We start from the raw sequence: 22,372 nt of genomic DNA, 5'->3' as shown, positions 1-22,372 counted from the left end.
CTTACAGACATTTTACATATTTTTTTTCAATTCAAAATTCTAGTGCAATAAAAAACCTCAGTGCAATTGTATTTGACTTTTTCTAAAGGACGCAAACTCACAGACAGAACAAAACATGCTGATCTTGTTTTAAAAATGGGATAGGATTAGTACTGCATTCAAGAACATCCACATCCCCGAGTTGCTTACCAGAGAAACTAGTTTTAGGGCAAACAAAGCACTCACTCATGACTACCAACTATGTAACATATTGCACTTTTACCGAAGATACCAATAAACCCAGAAAATGCTGAATTAGTTTTCAAACAGCATAAAAGACTTAATTCCTACTCGTTGTAAACATAACCCCAAAATCAAATAGCTAAGAAACAATGAACTTCAATTTCTATTAAAAAATCAGACAGCACTTTGAAACACGGACTTTTAAATAGTTTTTGTCCAAAAAAGCCCACAATAGTCCTTACTGCAATCAAATGGCGAAGGAAGTCATTTCAGAGTTAGAGAATGAGAGCTGGTAAATAGGCTGAACTTTTCCAGAGACTGAAGAACTTGCTAACCAGAGATTAACACACTATGCTGTACACAGGAGAAACCAAAGCGTACAAAACCAGCCAATACATGCAGAAGACACTTCCTATGGGAACCGCCATGCTGTGCTTTAGTAAAATTCAGTGAAATCTGGGCAAGCCTGAGAGATGTGTGATCATTTTTGCTTATTTTTGTGTGCTATGACAACAGATCATTTCGTGTTACATTCACACTACGTTAAGTAAAATGTTTATATTGTGTGTATTTTAAACTTCTGTATTGTAACTCTAGATAAAACAAACAAACAAACATACATATATGTATATAGCTTTTCAGTAACGGTGAAAGTATTTCCATTTTCCAGAATTTTAGAGAAGCTGTGAAATGAAAATACCAAACTAAACATGACATAATGAAATAGTGAAAAAGTACATGACCCCCACATAAAGTCGCAAAGACAACCACCCACCCACCCATCGCAAGCACTGCCCTTCTCATTTAGGAGACTAAAATTATTACTAATAAAAACTAAAAAGATACTTAATCCTTATGTTTAAGGACTGACTTGTTAGATCTATGAAGCTATGCGATTAAATCGTATAGTTGCCAATATCATACACACAGAATAAACACAGTAAGGGAGAAGTGGAACAACAAAAGCATAACTAGCTGCTGGTGTGCGCAAACCACCCCCATTCTCCATGCTTCTGCAGTGACTGTGAGAGCAGAGTATTTCAAACCCAACCTCCTCAAATTTTGGCAAAAAAGTCAAGGTTAAGTTTGCAGAAGTGCATTAAAGCATGAAGTCTCCACTGAATATACACTGTACTCAGAACACAAATGAAAGGAATCTCAGAATGATGCTTTCAGTACTGTAATTGACAGCACACTGAACCACTTAACTCCAGCCTGCTGGCCAAATGGGGCACAGAGCGAAATGGTGGAGAAAGGAGTCGTACCTGATAAAACTCACTGCAACTTCAGGGATGTCTCATGATGAAACTATGGAGAAGTTACTGCTTATGTGAATTGATCAGAAAGAAAAGCATAAGTGGCAATGAAAATACACTTTGCATTAAACCGAGAAACACGATTACCAGTTAAACAACGAATAGGAGGATAAAAGATAAAGCACTTGACACACTCTGCTTGGTTGCTTCTTTTGCTTTTTGCTGCCAGGTGTAGCATACAAAAGCCTCCTGTGATTTTTCTGTTTGTTTTACTTAATTAGCTATTTCCTACACTAACACAAATCACAATGTTTTTTTTTAAATAATTCTAGGTGACGCTGCAATGTAGTCTAACTAATTTCCAGAGGAGGAGATGAGATGTAGTAACAGTTCCCATTTGCAGGGCTCCAACGTCACAGGAGGGGTCACAGCTAAGGCTTTTGTAACCTGAATCTTCACATGACAATTTGAGTCAAAAAAACAGTTCCTTACCATCACGTTCCTTTCTGTTCAGCAGGCATAAACCAGTAGCTGACTAAAAATTTGAGACAGGGCAGCAGTCTCTCATTCCCACCTGAAAAATAACTCATCCCACTAAACCCTGCTGCACCACGACTGACATGCTGGAACACAGAAGCTACTTAAACCTGCTGTAACAGCTGCCTGTGAAAGATTTTATCACTGCTTTTTATCAACAGAAATTACCATTCTAGTATTAACCATGATAATTCAAGTCTACCTTTTTTCTGGGCTATATGAAGACTGACAAGGGGTGTGTGTGTAAATAGGAAAAGTCTGCCTTTCCTTTTTTAAAAGAACTCTTTTACCTAATTTCTCTGACCTAATGTAGCCCCAACAAAGGGTAAAAAGATGATCAAATGTCTAAACTATCCTGATCATTTTTAATACCCCTGGATGAGATGTCACTAAGAAGAGTAGGACTGCATTTGAACCGGTACATTCGACACTGCAGAGGCCACAAAAAACACAAAGAGAAATAAATTTTTTAAAAGGTTTTCTTTTTTAAACCCAGAAAGGGAGCGAAGGTGGATGCAATACAAGTGGACTCAGTAAATGTTATAAGTGGTGCTAGAAGTGTGTTCATACGATGTTAACAATCTGCTCCAGTGAATGGCACCATCCAAGCACTGTATGCCATTCTGAAAAATGCAGGATGGACATCTCTGGTTATATCTACTGCCACTTGCTTCATCAATCTGTAGCAGCCAAAAATTAGGAGTGTTTGCCATTCTATACCTATTACGGAGCAGATTCAGCAATTTGACAGTTTTTAGTTAACAGTGTAAAATAATCTGTAAAATGTAAAATAAAGTCATCTTTTGTACTTTTCTAAGTGACAAAGATTGTGCCTTTTCTGTCATGTACTTTCTGAGAGGCACAGTAAAGACGTTTTCTGAATCTTCAAGCTTTCTGATGCTTACCTGCTACCATCTCTTTCTCACATCAAACAAAACTGTAAAAAAAAAATCATTTACAAAAACCTCTGATATCCTTAAAACATCCCTTTTGCTTATGATCCAACACATCCCTTCTGCATATGATGAGGAACATCATATGGCCATTAACACAAAGTTTTTTCAACATGGCATCCCCTCGCACTAAAATTCTCATTACCAGCTTTCTGACACCAGTTGGCACAAAATTCCAGAATCATCTACATACCAGGTCATTATGAAGAGATGCTCATGTTGCTGAATTTGTATTTGTATTTGCTGTTCTTTGGTCAAGACACTAACTCCTTATGCTTATCAAGACACATTTAGACATGGATACCAGCTGCATTTTTCTACAGTTGGATGAAGTTTCCCAGGCTCATTCTGGGCAAAGCAATTTTGACCCAAGAATTGAATGCTGAAAGCCACGGAAGTGAGAGACCTTGCACATCAACAGAGCACAGTAATTACTTAGCAATTTTCTTGTTTTCATTTTACATGATTTGACAGGATATTATTCTAAATCTGTGGAGTTCAGGAAATAGCATGTACTCTACTTCATTCCCTAAATAACTGAAAATAAAACATCGGGAACTACGGCAATTTAAAATCCTTAAAAAACCCCCATGCAGCAGAATTTCAAGCTAGTTCTCAGGAACTAAACACAGAGAGAAGTACCACAGAAAAGCCCAACATCTATGGCTATTAGGATCCATAAGTGGAACCTATCACTTCACCATAAGATGCTTGCTTTTAAAAAAACAGGGAATAATTCATTACATTCCTTTTACTGGCTTGTCCAGAGGTAGTCAAGGAATGTACAACTCATCAACTCAAAGCAGCATTAAACACACCATCTGTACTACTTTAAAAACTTTGACAGGTAACTGTCATACTGGCTGTCATACTACTTTGTGTTCCTAATACACAGCCCTCCAAGATGCAGCGAAGTTCTATCATCTACCACCCGGTTCCATAATGCATTTTAACAAATACAGCAAACATACACATTTGCAAATTATTGACAGCTGATAAAAAAAAATATCCTCAGAGTACTTAAAATCTTTTGTAAATGTACAATTGCAAGTCATTAATTTTAAGTGAATGAATTTTTCCCCTCAAGAGAAGTTAATGCTTATTTAGATTCTTAAAGATGCTTGGTTTATAAATCACATCGTTAAGATGTCCTTGTGTTTAAGGCTCTGTGTAACTCCGCATCAAATATACTATAATAAAATATTTTTAAAAATCCTAAAAAAATCAACACTAATTTCAATGGAAGCAATAAAGAGGATATATATTAAATATAATAAAATTTCTATTCATAGAAAATGAAAAGGCATATCTCCAGAATGCTTACTTATAGAAATCCACAATTAAAAGATCTCAGAGTTAAGGCTTAGCTTACCCATCTCTGATATGGTACTGCAAGGATCTTTGTAATATTTTCTGGTTTATTTCCATTTCTGAATGATCTCTTGACAACAATAAGCTATATCTAGAAAAACTTAACTTGAATTCTAATCCACTGAATAATTTATGATGCATCAGAAGAACACTCCGTGCCTACAAGCTCACAGCACTGAGATTTTGATCTTCTCTAAAGTGAGATATTACCTTTAACATGAAATCATTCTAACATAATAAATTACATAATTACAAGAACTAAATCAACCATGACGACTTAGAGGGCCAGCCTATAAAACTGCATTCTCAAATTACATTTATGATGAACCATTCACAGCGGATGTAAGATACAAGTCTCCCCCTCAAAATTCCTACAAATAGCAAAAAATAAACTGTTATTTTTGCTGTCCTCCCACTCAATTATAGATAAAATATAAAGAATTCAAACTGGATTTTTTTTCCCCTATGTGAAATCTTTGCATGACCATCTGCTCCCCAAGGCGGTGGTGGGGAAGATATACACAAAATATCCTTTAGTTTCAGTGTTCTTGAAACATAGACTAAAAGGAACTCAATTATATTGTCACATGTAGGTATCAACACAGGGAAACTACATCATGCAATTTTCATGTTTTCAGATTTAAAAGACCTTATATACTTTTACCTTCTTTTGAGGGTCATGTATTTGAAATTAACTTTGTCTTAATAAGTACTTCTAGACCATAAGAGGCTTTGAAATATTTCAAATGAAACTCCACAATTTATTACATTAGTTATAATGATATTTTTCCTTGTTAATATGAGAATAAATTACATGATGAGTACTGCCATTCTTAAATGAAAAGTAGAAAACACCAAGCACTGTGATTTCCCTGTTTCCAACTCCTGAAACACTTATAACTACACTATAGAACAACCTCACTCATACATACATTCCATACTTAATATAAAAATATTTTCTTCACATCACTGCAGAAGTGTTTCAATACAAGACATGAGTGTGTTATTAGTGACAACACACTATAGAGATCTTAATATTGTAAAGAAAGGGAAAACTATAATTAAAAGGAATGAAGTCCATGTTCTAAAAGCACTAGTTAAAATTGTAGTTAAGTTGTATAACAAAAAAAATTTGCAAACTTTCACCAAATTACATATTACCTAAATAATTTATTCCTTTTCTATTTTCCATGGCAAAGACAAGGAGTTACTGGAGATAATACTGAATTACTAATTTAAGACAAAAGTTGCAATTCTTAAGTGCTACGACATGATTCACTTAAATGCAGTAAAGCAGTATTAAATCACATTATTTAAAACAATTTTCTTAATTATATGTCTTTATGGTTGAAAAAGTGAAGCTCATAAAGTCATCCTTTGGCTTTAAAGTAATTCATGTGTTTTGCAGTTTTGATCAGCTAGATATGACAGACTTAATTAAATTACCTCTGGTATCCCCAGTTTTCTGCATGCATCCAGAAAATTTTCAACATTTCTCCTGCATTTGGCCATACTAAGTTTAGGCTGTGAAAACAAGAAAAAATTCCTTATGGCAAAAGAAGTCAATAACATTACTTCAGTCAATAAATTAAACTATTGCATTTTTCTGGTACTGATGTACCATTTTCCACATTTCTCCTGAAAACAAGGCATAAAATTCTGCTTGAGCTTTTTTTCTACACCTCTAAAAATATTGTGCCTACAGATAAGATCCAAGTACGTAAGTTGTGGACGCCATGTGCTTTTTCTTAGTTATTAAAGTCACCAGCACATTTAGATCTCTACTTGTCCACATACATCTTGTGATGTTCTAAAATCTGACTCTTACAATGACTTGTGATAGATGATATTGATTTTAGGGACAAGTAAACTGATGAAGGATTTCAACATACATCGTGGGGAACAGACTTAACTGTAATTAACAGGCTCTTTTAAAATTTGTTATGTACTCACTAATGTATACTAACTATACACAATTTTCATGTCTATGAAGAAAAAACTTCCTATTACTGTAGAATTTCAATATTTCCATAGTTTGTCTCACTCAGGACTACTTATGAAATAATTCCAGAAGTATTGCTACTAAAAAAAAACAAAACACCACCAACAAACAAAACAAACAAAAAAAACCCCCACCACACTCTCTCACTATTTTATTTTTTCAATGCAAGATGTTAAACAATGGTAATTCCTGAATATCCATTTAAAGAAATAATTCACTATAGTACTAGGAACTTGAAGAATTATTTTCTAGGCTAAAGTAATTTGAAAGCTGTTTCCAGCAAGACAGCATCATTAATATAAAGTTGAAACAAAACAAAAATGGAATTAAATTATTTGTTTTTTGTTACAGAAAACACCACAAGATTTTAATCTAAAGAAAAAAGAAGATGGAAAGAGAGGGGAAGAGAGAGTAACAAAACTTAAGGTTTTGCCCCAGAAATTCAAGTTTGCATTGTCATTGCAATGTCATATTTTTACCAAACACAGAGGTAACTTAAAATCGAGCAACAGCAAAAGAAATTCCACTAGACCATCTGAGAAAATGTCTTTTTCTTAACATCTGTCTTCTTGGAAGTCCTTATAGATTGCCTCTGAAATCCACATGCTGTTCTCAGAACTGAGCATACATGGCAAATATTTACCAACATGTACATTGAAATGCATTTGTAATAATGTCAACGTTGCCCTTAATAGCAAAGAATATTAATTGAACAGCAACCTGTTTTACATAACCAAATATCATTTGGCAATAAACCAGTAATTTTTTTAAACATTTCTTCCCCCACCCAAATGCAACAAGAAACATTCGGCTTACTACTGCTGGTGAAGGTACATGAATACTTCCTACGGATCGGGGACGAACGTGATTTACTAAATGGCAGAGAACGACACCATCCATCAGAGCTGACCCCAAGTCTTCAGGCAAACAAATCTTTAGTCTTGTTTCAATGTTCTGCAAATGAAGAACCCATGCACATTTTAATATATGAGTGGATGAAAGGGAAAAATAGGGAATATATATCAGCTTCTCCCACACTGTAGACACGTAGCCAGTTTTGGTTTAGCAAGAAACAGACTTCCTTGTGTAACCAATCCTTTGAAAACTAAAACCCAACCTCCTCTACCCTATGTTGGTCACTGAATTACATAAATGTCTTTAGAAGGACTCAAAACTTAAAATGCTGCTGTCATAATATGCATTTATTTGATATATACATAAAGAAACACATATGCATGCAGTCAGCCATGTGACTGTGCTACATGTAACTCCTTCCTTTCACCATTGCTCCAAGTCTTCTACTTATCCATCTCAAATTTTCTTTATCGTCAGTACTTTGAAGCAGTTTATCATTGTACAAGTGGAGAGTAAATGACAATGTTTCCCTAGTAGCCTAAAAATTAGATTGAAAGCATTAGAGTGATCAGAAAGGCACGTATGACAAAGCAAAACATTCAGATTTATAATAGAATTTTTGGGTACTTGTTAAGTAAAACTGAAGTCTCATTGAAAAGAATTTGATAATGCAAAATAAAATACTTCGAAAATGTTTGACAATTTCCAGGAAAAAAAATAAAAAACCCAAAAAACTACAGTAAAATTGTTACATATGAGTTTCTTAAATTGTTCTCCAATCTTGAAACCTTTCCAACACTATACTTAGAGATAACGCTTAGTTTAACTCTCCAAGATAATTACTTCTGTTATCTTAAAATAGATACTTCTTATTCCTAGTTGAACCTTCTTAATGTCATTACTCTCTATTAATACATTACCTCAATCTGTGCTGGCTGTTCTAGATGAAAATAAATTATTCTCTTCAGAATCGAAGGAGAGTGTAGGGTGGAAGGGATTTTTGAAGGTCAACTAGTCTAACAGACTTGAAGTGACATCAGAGCTTTGGTTAGTTAAGTTCTGGATATCTACAAAGAAGGAGATCCCACTTCATCTCCAGGCAACCTTCTTCAGTGTTTCATCACCCTTACTGCAAAGACTTTTCTTCTTATAGCTACTTGAAATTTCTTTCACCATGCAGCCTGGCTCTATCTTCTCTATTACCATCCTTCAGGCAGCTGATATGATATTCTCAGCACCCTCTTCTCTGAGCTAAAGAAATCCAGCTCTTAGTTTCTTCCTCATACGTCCTTTGTTTGTGTTCCCTCACCATGAAGTAAACTCCACTGAACTCACTCTGGTACTTCATTATATTTGCCCAGTTTTTCTTTTATTAGACACAGTACTCAAGTAGTCCCATGTACGGCCTCACAAGTGCCAAACTTGTGAGTGCATCACATGCACTAATAAAATGTTTTGTTTTCACATTGGATTAATTAATAAATTAGAAAACATTTTTGGTACAGAAATAATACATTTGGAGACTTTTTTTCCAAATCTGTTACAAACAGGTTTATACAAATCAATGAATTAAAAATTCTTTCTCTTAAAAGACTGATTTGACTGTTGGAAGACTATTTAGTATAGACCAGTTGCATTTTTTTTATGCGCACAGCGCGCATATAACACTAGTTAAATGCCATTTCTTGTTAGAGTTCATGGTTTGAGACTAGAACTAATTAAAATTGAAGATTTCAAGAAATGGATCAATTCTCTTTCAACTTTGTCACCACTGAATAACTGCTTCTTTTTCAGAAAAAACGTTCCTAACTTCAGCTTTAACTATTAGATTACATTATGCCTTTTACTTGCTAGATTGAAGACTTCTCCAGCTGTTAGGAAATAGTTTCTAGACCTCTCTACCTCTTAAGTGATCACTTCATCCTTTCTGATGAAATTAAATAAACTGTTAATTCCAGCAGTGCAAGGCATGCTGTTTGACTGTATGTCATTCAGATAACTCTCATTATTATGTCGCATTTTTATGAAACCTCTCCTGAAGTACAGACATCTGGCCAAAATAAAGCACTTCAGAAACAGTCTCGTCAATGTAATTTGCAGAAGTAATATTGCCTCATTTAACCTTTTTAATATTCTCCTACTTAGACTTAAAAATATATTCCATCAGCACAAATTAATTCTACCAACACTCACCTCACGTAGCTGTTCCACAAGCTCTCTCTCTTCTCTCATCTGCTCCATTTTCCTTCGAATTGTAAATTGTGGGTCTATTGATCCCAAATTTCTTTGTGGTCTTAAGAACACTATGATTTTTTAAAAAAAGGCAGATTTTAGTTTAAAAAAATGAACAGATTGATTTATTAATTTCTAAACAAAGCAAAATCCTCAGGTACGGCCTCCAGCAAAAACTGTTGGAAAATTTCTCTGTCTCCAGAAGGACAGAAAAATCTTATCTTGGATTAGAATAATAAAAGGATATTTTCTGGATACTGCTCTGAACAGCATCATGTGCCACGATTGGAGTGGATAATTTTTCAATCAAATCCTAATCAAAACAGGCAAGTTTTATCAGCACATCAAGCAGCAGCACTGTCCCGTAGAGATTTTGATCTGTACAAAAGTTTATATCTAATACAGCAGGAAACACCTCTTATTCTTTTAAGTAGATCCTTCTCCTACAGGATGCTGAATTGTGTGAAAAGCATTTTCCTACACAGGACAAACTGTTTACTAGATAGGTTTATACTAAAAAAACTCAAACCACCCCCCCACCAAACAGACCAGTGTGGGCAACTTCACCATTCAGTAAGTCTGACTACATTAAAAAGTTGTATTGCAAATGCAGCATTGCACAAACTCCTCATAGTACTCCCACCCACAGTTCTGTCAACTGTATCACTTTGTCCACATACAGTTCCTTGAAATAATTGCATGAAATCTGCATAAATGCACCTCTACCCCTCCTTTTTTTCTGATCAATGACTGTTTTGAATGGTTCTGAGGAACAAGAAGATGAAACTGTCACCTCTTTGCCACTTAAACTATAGGCCAACTTTATTATTATGGAAAACAATGCTGCTTAAGAGAAGGAAGCATTTTATATTATTAATTTCCCACCTCTGCCTTTCTAAACACAACATGAAACCCTATGTACCAATTAATAGGGTGGAAAGTACAGAGCTTAGAAACCTCCATTTTTATATATAGCTACTGCTCAGTTTCAATTTTGTTAATTTAAGACAATTAAAGAAAGATACTCTCTAGTCAATAAGTAACATGACAGAAGAGAGCAGCCACTTGATTCACCAAAGGTGTATCAGAAAACTGGAAGTATACAAATTGCCAATAGCACCTACAGCAGGAGTAAAAATGATTAATTACTCTAAGAAAGGCAGACATGGTTGCAAGCACAGTAATTCTGATATTTCATTAAAAATTGTGGCACATCAATAATTTTTACTTAGGTTGTGATATGGGTAATAGGCTGAATTTTAAAAACCAGTCCTCAAAATACATAACAGAACAAAATAAAAACAAACAAACAAACAAAGAACTCTTAGTAAAAGGGTATTTCATCTACATTCTCACCAAAAATAGCATTAATGAAGCCCCTGCATCAGTTCAGGGCCAACATACAAGATGGTACCCTCTAGCATCTAGGACTCCGATCAACAAAACGAAGTTCCATTACAAGAAATACTTTGAAATCTCAGACAATTCTAGTCACCAGGCATCACATCTAATTGTAGGCAGGTTGGTTAAGTTAAAAAATGAATAAACTAAGCTGCTTTTCTCACCAAAAGGGAGAGACAGACACTACATAAGGCATTCCAGCCAACAGGCAGTCATTGCTCTTTCCCTTCTTTACTGAAAAAGGACCTCAAGGCAACAAACTCCAAACATGTCCTCAGGTTAATTATCAGAGACACCAAGATAGAATTAACTATGGCCAGAGTTACCAAACTTGCTTCCTTCCACTACTGTTAAATCAGTAATTTCAGGAAATGCCATATTTAAGGCTACTGGTTAAACAAAACTGCTTCTAAATATAACACCTAAGTATTACAGTTTCACGTTAGTAAGCGTCATCCTTTAGTCCTTAATGTCACCAGAAATCCCGCTGGCAGAGTGGGAAAGTGTCCTAGAGAGAAAGTGTAGGACAGAAGTACAGACACCACCTGCAGCTCAGTTCCCTTCTCCAGGTGGACCACACAGCTTCACCAGTGTCCCCATTCAGAAGGATGTATGCGCAGGTGCACACATTGTAAATAAAAACATCCCTTATGCTGACCTCCCACACAGAAGGAGGAGCAGAGCCATGCCTTCCAACGCAACAGGTCCAGAGCTGTACTGACTGGAATCTTTGCCTTTGTAGAAGGCAAATTGCGAGCTTGGAATAGAACACTATTTCCAAAGCACCTGTGTATCAACAGATATGCGCTTCTGAACAATTTGTATAGAAACATGCTTACAAATATGACTTCTATATATCCACATACCCAAACATACAAAGTCTATTAACAACTGCAGCCACTGTTACAAAGTATAACAATCCACACACCCGATTTAACTACCACATTTCAAAAGCATTACCTATTGATTCAGGTGATTTTTAAACTCAGCTAATTAATAGATTGGTAAATTTCTGATGACATAACTTGTATATGGTGAAAATCAAACAATCAGAAATTTCTAAAATGTTGTTAAATAAAGCATGTAGTTTAGAATGGCTACAACACATACACAGAAAAATCAACTCTCAGATTTTCAAAATGCGGAAACTTGTACTTGAGGCTTCTATTAAACTCCAAAATTGTACCAAATTAAAATTTCTACATTAGTAACTCTAACAATTTATTGAAGACTCTTCCTAAATTTTTAAGAGGTGAAATAAAAAACTCTTATCACATTTATTAAATACTGTAGTTGCAATTTCCAAGATTTTTATTTTAGAAAGAGTTCATTGTACAGCCTCTCACAGATGAAATGCCTAAATAAAAACATTCTCAAAGAATAATACCATATTTAAATGATATTTAGATCCCATTGTAGCTTTATTAGCAGCAGGAACATTTCAAACTATTCTCTACAAAATCAGTACTTCATATAAATGATGTTTAATTTTGCATGTATCATGGAGTATTATCATGGCCTTCATTCAGTTTGGCCACAGTTATCTTTGTTTAGGCCTTTGCTGAGTCGATATGAATGTCCCAAGTACACTTCCTTCAGATTTCAGACTAGAACCATCTATTTATGAAAAGTAAATATTAACATCACTTATTTAAGTCTATTAATGAATGAGACATACGTTGCAGCATTAGGAAGAGGCAGGCTAATCTCAAGGCAGTGGGATACCCATAGTTAAAAGTTTCTAAATGAAATAAGGTTGATTAAAAAAAAAATAAACAAAAAGCACGCTCAAACCAATTGGTTATAAAAAGTTTCAGTTATATACTGAATTTGAAGAAAAATGCTCTAACACAGGAAGTTTTGGCAGTGCTGAGTGTTGCTTCTCTGCATTACACGTCTTCCAGCAAGGGGAGCCCATATCTCACACATATCTCAAAGGTCTGTATTTTAGTCTTTCTGGTAGCGAGTTCTCTGCTTTCTGAACCCATGGAACAGTTAAGAACACATGATATGTATTTGACATTATCACAGTCAAGCACAAACATTTGTGAAAATGTTCATTTTGTACTAAGTTAGAATGCACATAGGTGCACTATAACACATCAAGGAATTCAGTATCCTGAGTACTTAGTTTGACAGCACTATCCTTTGGGTAAACAGCTCAATGATTTAATCTGCTTCTACAAATATATGACAAAAAAAAAATTGGACTATTGCCAAGCAGAAGTTAAGTCAGGCTGAAAGTCTATAGTGAGACTTCCATTTGATTGATTTATTCACTTAATTATTTATTTCACTTATTATTAATTCACTTATTTATTCATTTAATCATTTATTGATTTATTCCAAACTTAAATAATAGTAAAGTTGCTCTACAGAGTCATTATTTGCTAAATAGAAGATTCCCCAAGAGTATGGACATTACTCTTGGGAGACTCAGCTGTTGCAAGCCTCATAACCTCCCAGAAATTCTGGACTTAGCCTCCTCTATTACAGAGCTGTTACTAGATAGATATCTTAAAGATGATAGGAAGTATTAAGATGTTAGAGTGACACATGGTATTTCTGTACCACAGGCTATGCAGAGCTGGTACATGTATCCACAGCACTTTCCTGCTTACATCTATAGTGTACGCTGTTGATTCCTGGTATAGTTTTGATCTGTGCAAACCCATCTCTCTGTATGCAATGTCTAGGTACAGTTCAACGAGTAGCACAGGCAAAGGGTATTCCCCAAATGCAGCTTAAATGCAGCCATCCTGTTTTGGGAAGTAAGAATGTTTAGGTACGGATTTGAATCATGCTGTGCCAACTAACCTCAATGCCAGAGAACAGTCTCTGGTCCAGGTTACTTCCTACCATAGGAAGACATGCCTCAAATAATAAATTTAGCCCAAAACTAAAACAGAAAGACAACAGTCTTGATTGTAAAAGCAATGTTCTCCTGTGAGAGCCCAAGGTAATAAATGCTAATATTTGCATTCGGATTAAGATTTGAACGACAGAAGACATCTCTCTCTTCCAAATGTATAAGCACAAGCTAGTCTATACTGCTCATTTAATCTAGTAACAAATCTAGATTAACATAGATCATGCTATTTACTGAACTATTAATAATATAACTAAGCTTAAGGCTCTATCACTAACTGGTAGAAACAAACTAGTGTAGTGCAACTGGAATTTACAGCTCAGTTCATAACAACATGCGCATTTTTTAATATTTAAATCCAGGATGTTTATGGTCTCTTCTCCTAGAGGGAAAAAAAAATTTAAAAGCACGAAGTGAGTCCATCAAATTACACTGGAATATATTTTGCCACTATACGCTGCAGATATAAATGCCTACGTAACCTGCAAGTCAGGGAAGAATCCAGCCCTCCACAGATTCAGACTCCCTGGTCACAGCCAGCCTTCGCCAATAGAGAATTCTTTAGCAAATATACAACTTCAAGGAGGTAAAACTTTTTAAAAATGTGTTTTTTCATACTAAACCTAAACAAAGTCACTTGAATTTTAATACATGAATAGAAAGTGTTATCTTGTTAATTAAAACGTGACATTGAATTAGCTTTCCAGCGTAAGTTTCCCTCTACTGTTCCCTTAGCTCGCCTATAACAACAGCTTAACTAATACAATTCCTTATTGTACCATTTATAGTATTTTCCAATTTTGACCACTGAAGAAAGTACATTAGTCAGATAAGATTTTTTATAATTAAAACACATTTCAAATGCTGCAACTATGGTACTGAAATTATAACAGACTTATTATAATGGTTTCCTATATACACTGGGAAAAAAAAATGTTCATTAATATGGGAATGTCTTAGTGTGACTCCAAGATAAAATTCTGGTCCCTTGTATATGGGTTTCCCCATTTACTTCCACGAGTGAGCCATGAAGCTGCCCAAAACTGGCAGTGCTGATTTGGATTTTACTCCATATTCATGTAAATGAAATGTTATTAGCTTTCATATGTTATTACTCAGAACATTCATCATTTAGGAAGAGCTATGTTTCTCTTCCTGTTTTAGAGATATGACAAGGTCTGCAGAAATATTATTTTCCTATGATAATTACATTTTGCTGAGCTGACTCGATAAATCAACTGTCAATACTTTTGCTATCGGAAATACACAACATTAAGTCCAGTAAAATCAGCTCCGCGAGTCTCATTTTCCTCAAATGTCAACAGATTACTGCTGACAGAAAAGACACATTTTTGTTAAAATAAAGAAAGAAGCAAAAAGTAATATGTAGATTACTTTTTGTCTGGGACAAACCAGTATTGGAGGAAGACAATTTTTTTAATTTTGACCTTATACAAATTCTGCACTGCTAGAAGTATTCATAGCTTTTCCTTTGCTCTGTTAGAACATTCACCAGTGAAACATCAAATCAGCTTCATACCATCATGAAGTAAAATCAGTTTTTCAACTTACCATTAGAAAGAATTCTTATATTACATACCCATTTCCCTTATAGAGCAAGTTCCTTATATATGCTGTCTTCTACGGTTTCATAATTAGCAACACAGTGGCAATAACAAGTATTGTCAAGTCATTAACTGAACTAAGAATGTAGGCATTCTAAACTAAGTATGTTGGCTTTTATCATTCAAGATTTGTGGTCTTGGTTTCAATCTGATGCTTTTGACAGTTTCATTGCCTTCCAATACCTAAACACCCTTCTGCTTCAGAGCAAGAGGAATAACAACAGTCTGTCTTTTAAAAAAATACATCAAGTATATACAAGCAGTTTAACTATCTAGGTTCTGTTTCTTCCATCTGATGTTTAACTACTCGTGCAGTAGACGACTCTGATAGCCCCAACATGGCCCGCTTTGCCTATCAGCTCCAAAATTCAATGTACTATGACAACACCACACTGGAGAAAAACAAAACAAAAGCAGTAACAACATCCACTAACGGACCCGGCCTTCACTATGCACAGATAAGTTTGACGGCTTACTAACAGTTTTTGTTGGACAGAAATCACTGGTTTTGCTTAGATGATTGTTTCAGCTTTGTTTCTTCATGAGTTCTTCTTCTAATTAAGTTAGCTATACACTCGCATTATTAACTGCAGATGAGGGCAGGATATTTTTATTAACAGCCAGTATCTATCAAACAAATCCTTAAAAAGTGCAGAAAAGACCACAGAAAAACTAATTGCTGTTTGAGTACAAAATTTATAAACCCTTGAAAGTAAAGCAAGTAAATCGACCTATATTGGAAATAGTTATTGAAGCTGATATCATGGGAAAAGTTGTTTTGTCAGGCTTGAAAACAGTGACACTCCTCACTCATTTACTGTCTTTTCACCCTTAGCCACACGTGGCATTTGCCATATATTGAGGTTTCTGAAAACACAAAATTAAGTAAATTATATTTGGAACACCTACCATTGTCACTGTCTCCTTCAGATGGGATACTGTAGCTAAAGTTGTCCCATGTTTGGCCCTGTGTAAGTGTGTTGAAGGAGATAGGAGGAAGACTGAGGGATGGGTCTGCTGGAGGGGGGGTGATAGCCAGTCCCACCATGGTGGTGTAAGGACCGGAGGGGGATAAAAAGGGGCAGCAGCATTTCATATATGGCATTAGGATTGTATGGTAATGACGAAGATGTAAGTCAAAGGTGATTAATACATAATGCGTAATTTTTGAGAAAAGAATGAAAGATGGTGCAGAATAAGAAGAACGAAAAGTTACATGTTAGTACTTGCAAATCATACATTATATGTGCAGTTAAGGCTGTTAAGCTTAGCAAAATAATTGTAACCATAGCACTTCATACAACTTGCTTACAAACAATTTTAAGAAAAAGTACCCATAGATATTTACATTATGGCCTGATAAAAACCCTGACTCTGTGAATCATAAGGTAAATATATAAGCTGTGAAGTTCCAGCAATAAAAAGTTCGGAGAACACAAATACAGGTATTTTTTGCAACTATGTCATAAGACAACTTCCCTCCCCAAAGACAAATAAAATTTACACATCTATAAGAAAATATTATTATATTACAACTTCCTAGCTGATTTTGATAAGTAGCAACTACATTATGCCTTAGATTCTCATTCTGTTGAAATATGTCCTGTAAGTACAGGTACTACAGATGTTTTCTTGTTGTTTCAATTCACTAAATAATACATGCAGCACTCTTTATTTCTTGCTGACTCCTCCAGCAGTAAGTCCAAATCCAGAATGGGCCCACCAGCCCAGGGAAGTTCTGGTCCTCAGCAACCTTTGCAGACTTTCCAAGGACAGGAACAAACATACAATAGCTTCAAAGGGTGATCCTGAGTCTGCATCACAAGCCTTGGCAAACCTGAGCTGTAGACAAGTCTTCTGATAAGCACAAATTCAGTACTGATGCAACTGGGCTCCCTAGAGCATGCAAAATGGCACATTTCCATAGAGGCTGCAAAAGAGTCTGTGGAACAGATCTTGCGAATAGTCTGGAGACTATGCATCAGATGACTGTAAAAGCATGACATGCATACAGGTCCTGACCAGCTCCCATTATGGAGCTCAACTTGTACAGCAATACAGTCTCCATCCATTCCACCTTCTCACCTTTAACTAGTCCTGACAACACCTCTTTTTTTTGTTTGTCAAATCCTTCACTGGACATTTTTATTCCTTCTCCACCATATCTACTCTGCACTTGCCTCCTCTCTTTGACTATGGCAAGGCCTTCTGCCCAAGCTTTCCTCAAACCTCCATTCTACAGTGTTTAAGAACTGGACACTGACATCCTTAAAATATCTCCTCTTCACTTACCTTCAGCATGTTATCAACCTTTTCAAACTTTCCCACTGGTTTCCTATTTTCTGACACAGAATTCAAATCCCTCCTTCTCTGCCCTTCACAATGACAAGTGGTTTCCTATCATTCTGTTCCTTACTACTTCTGCCACAAAAATTATGAACTCCCTAAATTTCTTGGTTTCCCATGTACATTTCCATGTTTTATCTAACAAATCCCACATGCAAGCAACACTCATGCTCCTCAAACTAAACTGGAGATTATAAACTACCTCTACTCTAAATGCTTAACCATAACCTTAAATCAATTTAAAATTACTACCTAGATCAAAAAGCAGTTTAAACTGTTTCATATTAGAAGAACGTCCAAGGTAAAGTTTCAGTAAGCAAAGTCCATTCCAAATTAACAAACATAAGTAACTTAGTCACATAGACTTTCTTCTGTGGAATCTGTATTAACATGATAATTCAGACAGCGTCATATAAAACTTCACCTAAAACTTCCCTTTGCACTCACTGTTTACGAGCTTGCTCTCTTTAGCCAGACCTTTTCACACAGCCAGTTTACTGCTTCTGGCTATTGGGAAAACAGGTCGGCTGAACCCGAGAGCACAACTGAACAAAATCAACACTGGGTGATGGAACACAGATCTACAGCAAATGATAAACAGTCCTTAACTATGCTGGCAATGAGGCTTCTCATTATTTTCCAAAATACACAGATAATCCACTAGGGGAAGAAAACAAATAGAAGGGACAAAGATTCAGAGATTAGAAAAACAGTAACTAATACTCAAAAGAGGGAAATACACAGTCAAGTTCTAATGATCATTATGTGTTCCAACCAACTTGACAGACAGCCAAACAAACATGTCCACAGATACTCACATTGCGCTTCAAATCCTCTACAAGTCACCAAAATGAAGACACTGGGTTCACAATTATACAAAGTAAAGAGCTTCAAGGGAACAACTTTTCACTTCCCAATACAAACTGCTTTGTAATTTTGAGTTTTGTCAGTGCTTCTTTCAGCCTCTCAACATACAATTTTTTGTTTGTTTGTCTGGGTTGCTGTCACCTTGTTCAGTGGAAACTATGAAACACAGTGACCTCAAAATGGCACAGAACAAAAGCAAAAAAACATTCTTCAGTACTTCAAGATATATCAGTAGATGTTCAGGTCTCAAGGTCTGGCATATTAAAGATATTGTGGCAAGAACTTTGCAACACTCAGTTTTGACAACTGGCCCCACTCTGAACATTTTAATCAATTAATGAATCGAGCATAAAGAGTTTAAATTTATTAACTATTTTGAGTGATTCCTTTTCAGAGAGCAAAAGCACTTCCCAAGAGCAAAACTACAGTTCTAAGAGAACTGGTAATAGTAATTTTTTAAGGTTTTCAAAATTAGTGTGAATTTGAGAAGCCCATACTCCATGAAAGTATTTAAAATGCAGTAGGAAATATTCTGAAAAATTAAAAAATCCTCTCTCTTTTTACCTTGTATGTAAACACCTGTCCATTGAAAAGAATCTGTGAAGAAGTCAAACCACATTCATTACTTTTCAAAACACTTTCTTTGGGTACCATCTCAGCCATCAGATAGGAATTTTCCCAATGTTTTGCCTAGCTTTAAAATGAAAGAATAAAAGGACCTTCAGTCCTGAGCACATACAAGTACGTACTAACACAGTATGTACTAACACCGAAGTTTAAGCTGCTGTGGTTTATCCTCTGGAAGCACTTCCAGGAATCCTTACCAAAAGCTTAGATCTATTTACTTTCACCTTTCCAAGAGACATAAACCATTATGAAATGACGGGGGGAGGAGAGGGAAGTCAAATACAAAGTAACATTCATTTAAAATAGATGAAAATAAACACATTGAAAATAAACTCTCAAGTTTCAGAAAGCTACGGCTGCATATATTTTCACTGAAAATTTGCCACTGCTTTTTCCACATAGCGCGATGTACACATTTTAGTTAGAACGTTTTCATGTTATTTTAATCTTGCACTCAGATTTAAAAGATTTATAGAGGCCAGTAATTCAAATGTAAGCCCTAATGAAACTGAACAGCTAAAACTCATTTCCAATGAGTTTTCAGGTTTCCCATAAGGGCATGAAGAACTTAAATGAAAAATAAATTAAAAAAAAGAGGCTATTCAAATAAACTATAAACTGAGTTGAAAAACTTTCCTGGATCACAGAATTGAAGGACTCCTAGACTAGCCCAGCTCAATGGCAATAAAGCACAAATCCAGACAGTGATAGAATGGTTCAAATTTGCAACAACACTTGAACGAAAGTTCTAAAGGAAATCCAGTGAAGAAACTAGAGACATGGCAAGTGAACCAGCTTTAACGGGAAAAACATGAAGGATTCACAAACATGCCAGTATTTTCAGTCATGTACTACTTCTGTCTGTAAATTACTCTATGTGTTAGGAGAACAAATTTTAATACCACTTTTAAAGACATTCTAGAGTGGGAGCAGGAACGGAAACAATATACAGCTTCACTGCTCCTTTGCAAGGTTTCAATTTATGTTGTTCTATACAGCTTATAAACTTCCTTTTTAAGTTGGACCCAATGTTTTACCATTACCAAATTCCCCTGTCTTACCATGGTATAAATTTAAGGTAACATGACTGAAACCAAATGTGATGAAGTGAAAGATTGTACAGTAATGGCTCTAGGTTGGTAACTCTGTACTGTATAATATTGAAAGGAAAAAACAATTCAGATTATTGAGTTTTCTACAACCTGTAGCTGTGACCAAAAGACACTATAGTATTAGCATAATCAAAATGATTCAAATATATGAATTTGAATTGGTGCAGTGGAGAAAATCCACAGATTATAATCAACTGACTGGTATTTAATGAGGCTATACACAGCTGCAGTACAGACAGGGAAGAACTGTAGGAGTTGCGCATGTCTGATCTTCCATTGTGTGACTTGAAGGATTTGTTGCAAAGGACTGCAACTACTGCAGTCCAGCCTTTCTAGTCATCCTCTAAGAAAAGATTCACTAGGCTATTTTGACTTAATTTATTCCAGTCATTAGGTACAGGGTATCTTGGTGCACTGATACACCAAGATTTAGAAGCGCACGTTAAACTACTACTTGAACAAGAATCATGGCCTTGTGCTCTCTCCCACAACGCTGGTTCCAGTTCCTGCAGCAGATTTCCCTCAGCAGGACCCAGGATACAGCTCGTGCCAGCAGCAACACGGCACGGGCCCTTTTGCCTTCCCACAGCTTTCTCCTAATGGTGTTATTGCAACGTTGCCACCGGACTGTATATTACCCTGTGGTTTATTTTTTCCAAATCCTGAAAGAACTCATTTGCTCATAATTTAACCCACACTTTAAATATATAGATAAATAATACCTCGAAAGCATGAGGAACACACAAGAATAGACTTTAATAGTCCAGCAAATTAAGAAATGCAACTGAACAGATCTGTCAAACTTTTATATCATAACAACATGAAAAGTTTAAAATATCCTCTTCATGAAACAAGGTTGTTTCAATACCATTTTCTTTGATTTTTAGAAGTTTTTCTTTCTTTCTTTTTTTTTTTAAACCACCAAATCTATGGGTACAATTTCTTAAATATTTAAATGTGAAATCGCTGCCTTTATTGCCAAGATATTTTACTATGGGAACTACAAGCTTGCAGTGGTTTACCAGAATTTGATTAAAAGCATTTGTGGTGAATGCGAGAAACCAGAAATAGTCTTAGGACATTGAAACACACTGAAAAACCTACAGTTATTCTTTAGAGGTGATGTGAGATGATTTAACAATATTGACTTCTTCAGCATGGAGAAGATAAAAAATGAGTTTAATCCTGTTTTTAAAGGAAGCTGTTATCCAAGCCCTCAAATATGCCAATAGTTTTTTTTTTTTTTAATAGATAAACTACATCTTGTTCTAAGATTGATGGTTATGCAGATTTAGTGCATTGAAAATTCATTAAACCCAGCTGCTGGCTGAAGTAAACAGCTAATCTTCTTATAAGGCTTGATCCTTACACAAGCAGAACTACTGAAAGATTAATTGCAATGAACCATTTTCAAAGCAATGCGTAACCATTTTCAAACAAGCCCAATTATTCACATATATTATTCAACAAAATCTAAACTGTATCACTACATAACAATTAAACAAAAATTATATTTCAATTGGTATATCAGCATAGATTATACGTATGTATACATGTATAAAATGTGCATTTATATAAATACACACATTTTTTTAAACATACATACACATAATTTTATAAAACAACTAATTTATTTGTAAGGGATGAAAAATGATCCATATATAATGTGCCAAATACATATTTGTTATAAATTTGATCTTGATTCAAACCTATAACCTTAGAATGTCCTAATCGTCTAAGTGTTGTATAGACAACGTTTCATTACTGCCTTCTTATGGGAAAAAAACCCAGATGTCTATTAATAACAAAGATCTCAAAAAAAAAAAAAGTACACAAAATTGGTTAATTTTCTTTCCCACATTACCTGATCGTGGTTTCAGGCCAAAAGGGATTGTGGCATTTGTAGTATGAGACATTTTCGGACTTTTATCCTTGTTCTGTGTAATTCAAGAACATAAATCTAAGTAAGAGTAACATCCAGAATATCTCAGCACAACTGACTGTATTAAAATGCAAAAGTTAACAATACTGCACGCTATAACTACTCCACCAGATTCTGATCACAATATAGTCTTAAACCCTTAATAATGCCTCTTT

General features: G+C 35.3%; 1 protein-coding gene across 4 annotated transcripts in view; it reads right to left on the bottom strand.

The window, feature by feature from the left end:
* The window catches only part of LRCH1 (leucine rich repeats and calponin homology domain containing 1), a gene marked incomplete at its 3' end in the record, with an annotated part of 126,191 nt that overhangs the window by 11,455 nt on the left and 92,364 nt on the right, over positions 1-22,372 (bottom strand). For 3 of the 4 annotated variants that reach the window (XM_080358950.1, XM_080358948.1, XM_080358949.1), the window contains 4 exons: positions 22,140-22,212; positions 9,390-9,499; positions 7,158-7,295; positions 5,786-5,863 (listed from right to left, as the gene is read on the bottom strand). In XM_080358950.1, the coding sequence (XP_080215076.1) occupies positions 5,786-5,863; positions 7,158-7,295; positions 9,390-9,499; positions 22,140-22,212 (399 nt within the window). Of the gene's footprint in view, positions 1-1,506; positions 1,545-5,785; positions 5,864-7,157; positions 7,296-9,389; positions 9,500-22,139; positions 22,213-22,372 lie in introns of those variants that run through there. The other variant, XM_080358951.1, reaches the window with a different exon arrangement.

Source organism: Nesoenas mayeri (genome assembly GCF_963082525.1).
Source record: "Nesoenas mayeri genome assembly, chromosome: 1".
Lineage (NCBI taxonomy): Eukaryota > Metazoa > Chordata > Aves > Columbiformes > Columbidae > Nesoenas > Nesoenas mayeri.
The sequence above is the reverse complement of the archived record's forward strand: the minus strand, read 5'-3'. Positions and strand labels throughout refer to the sequence as shown.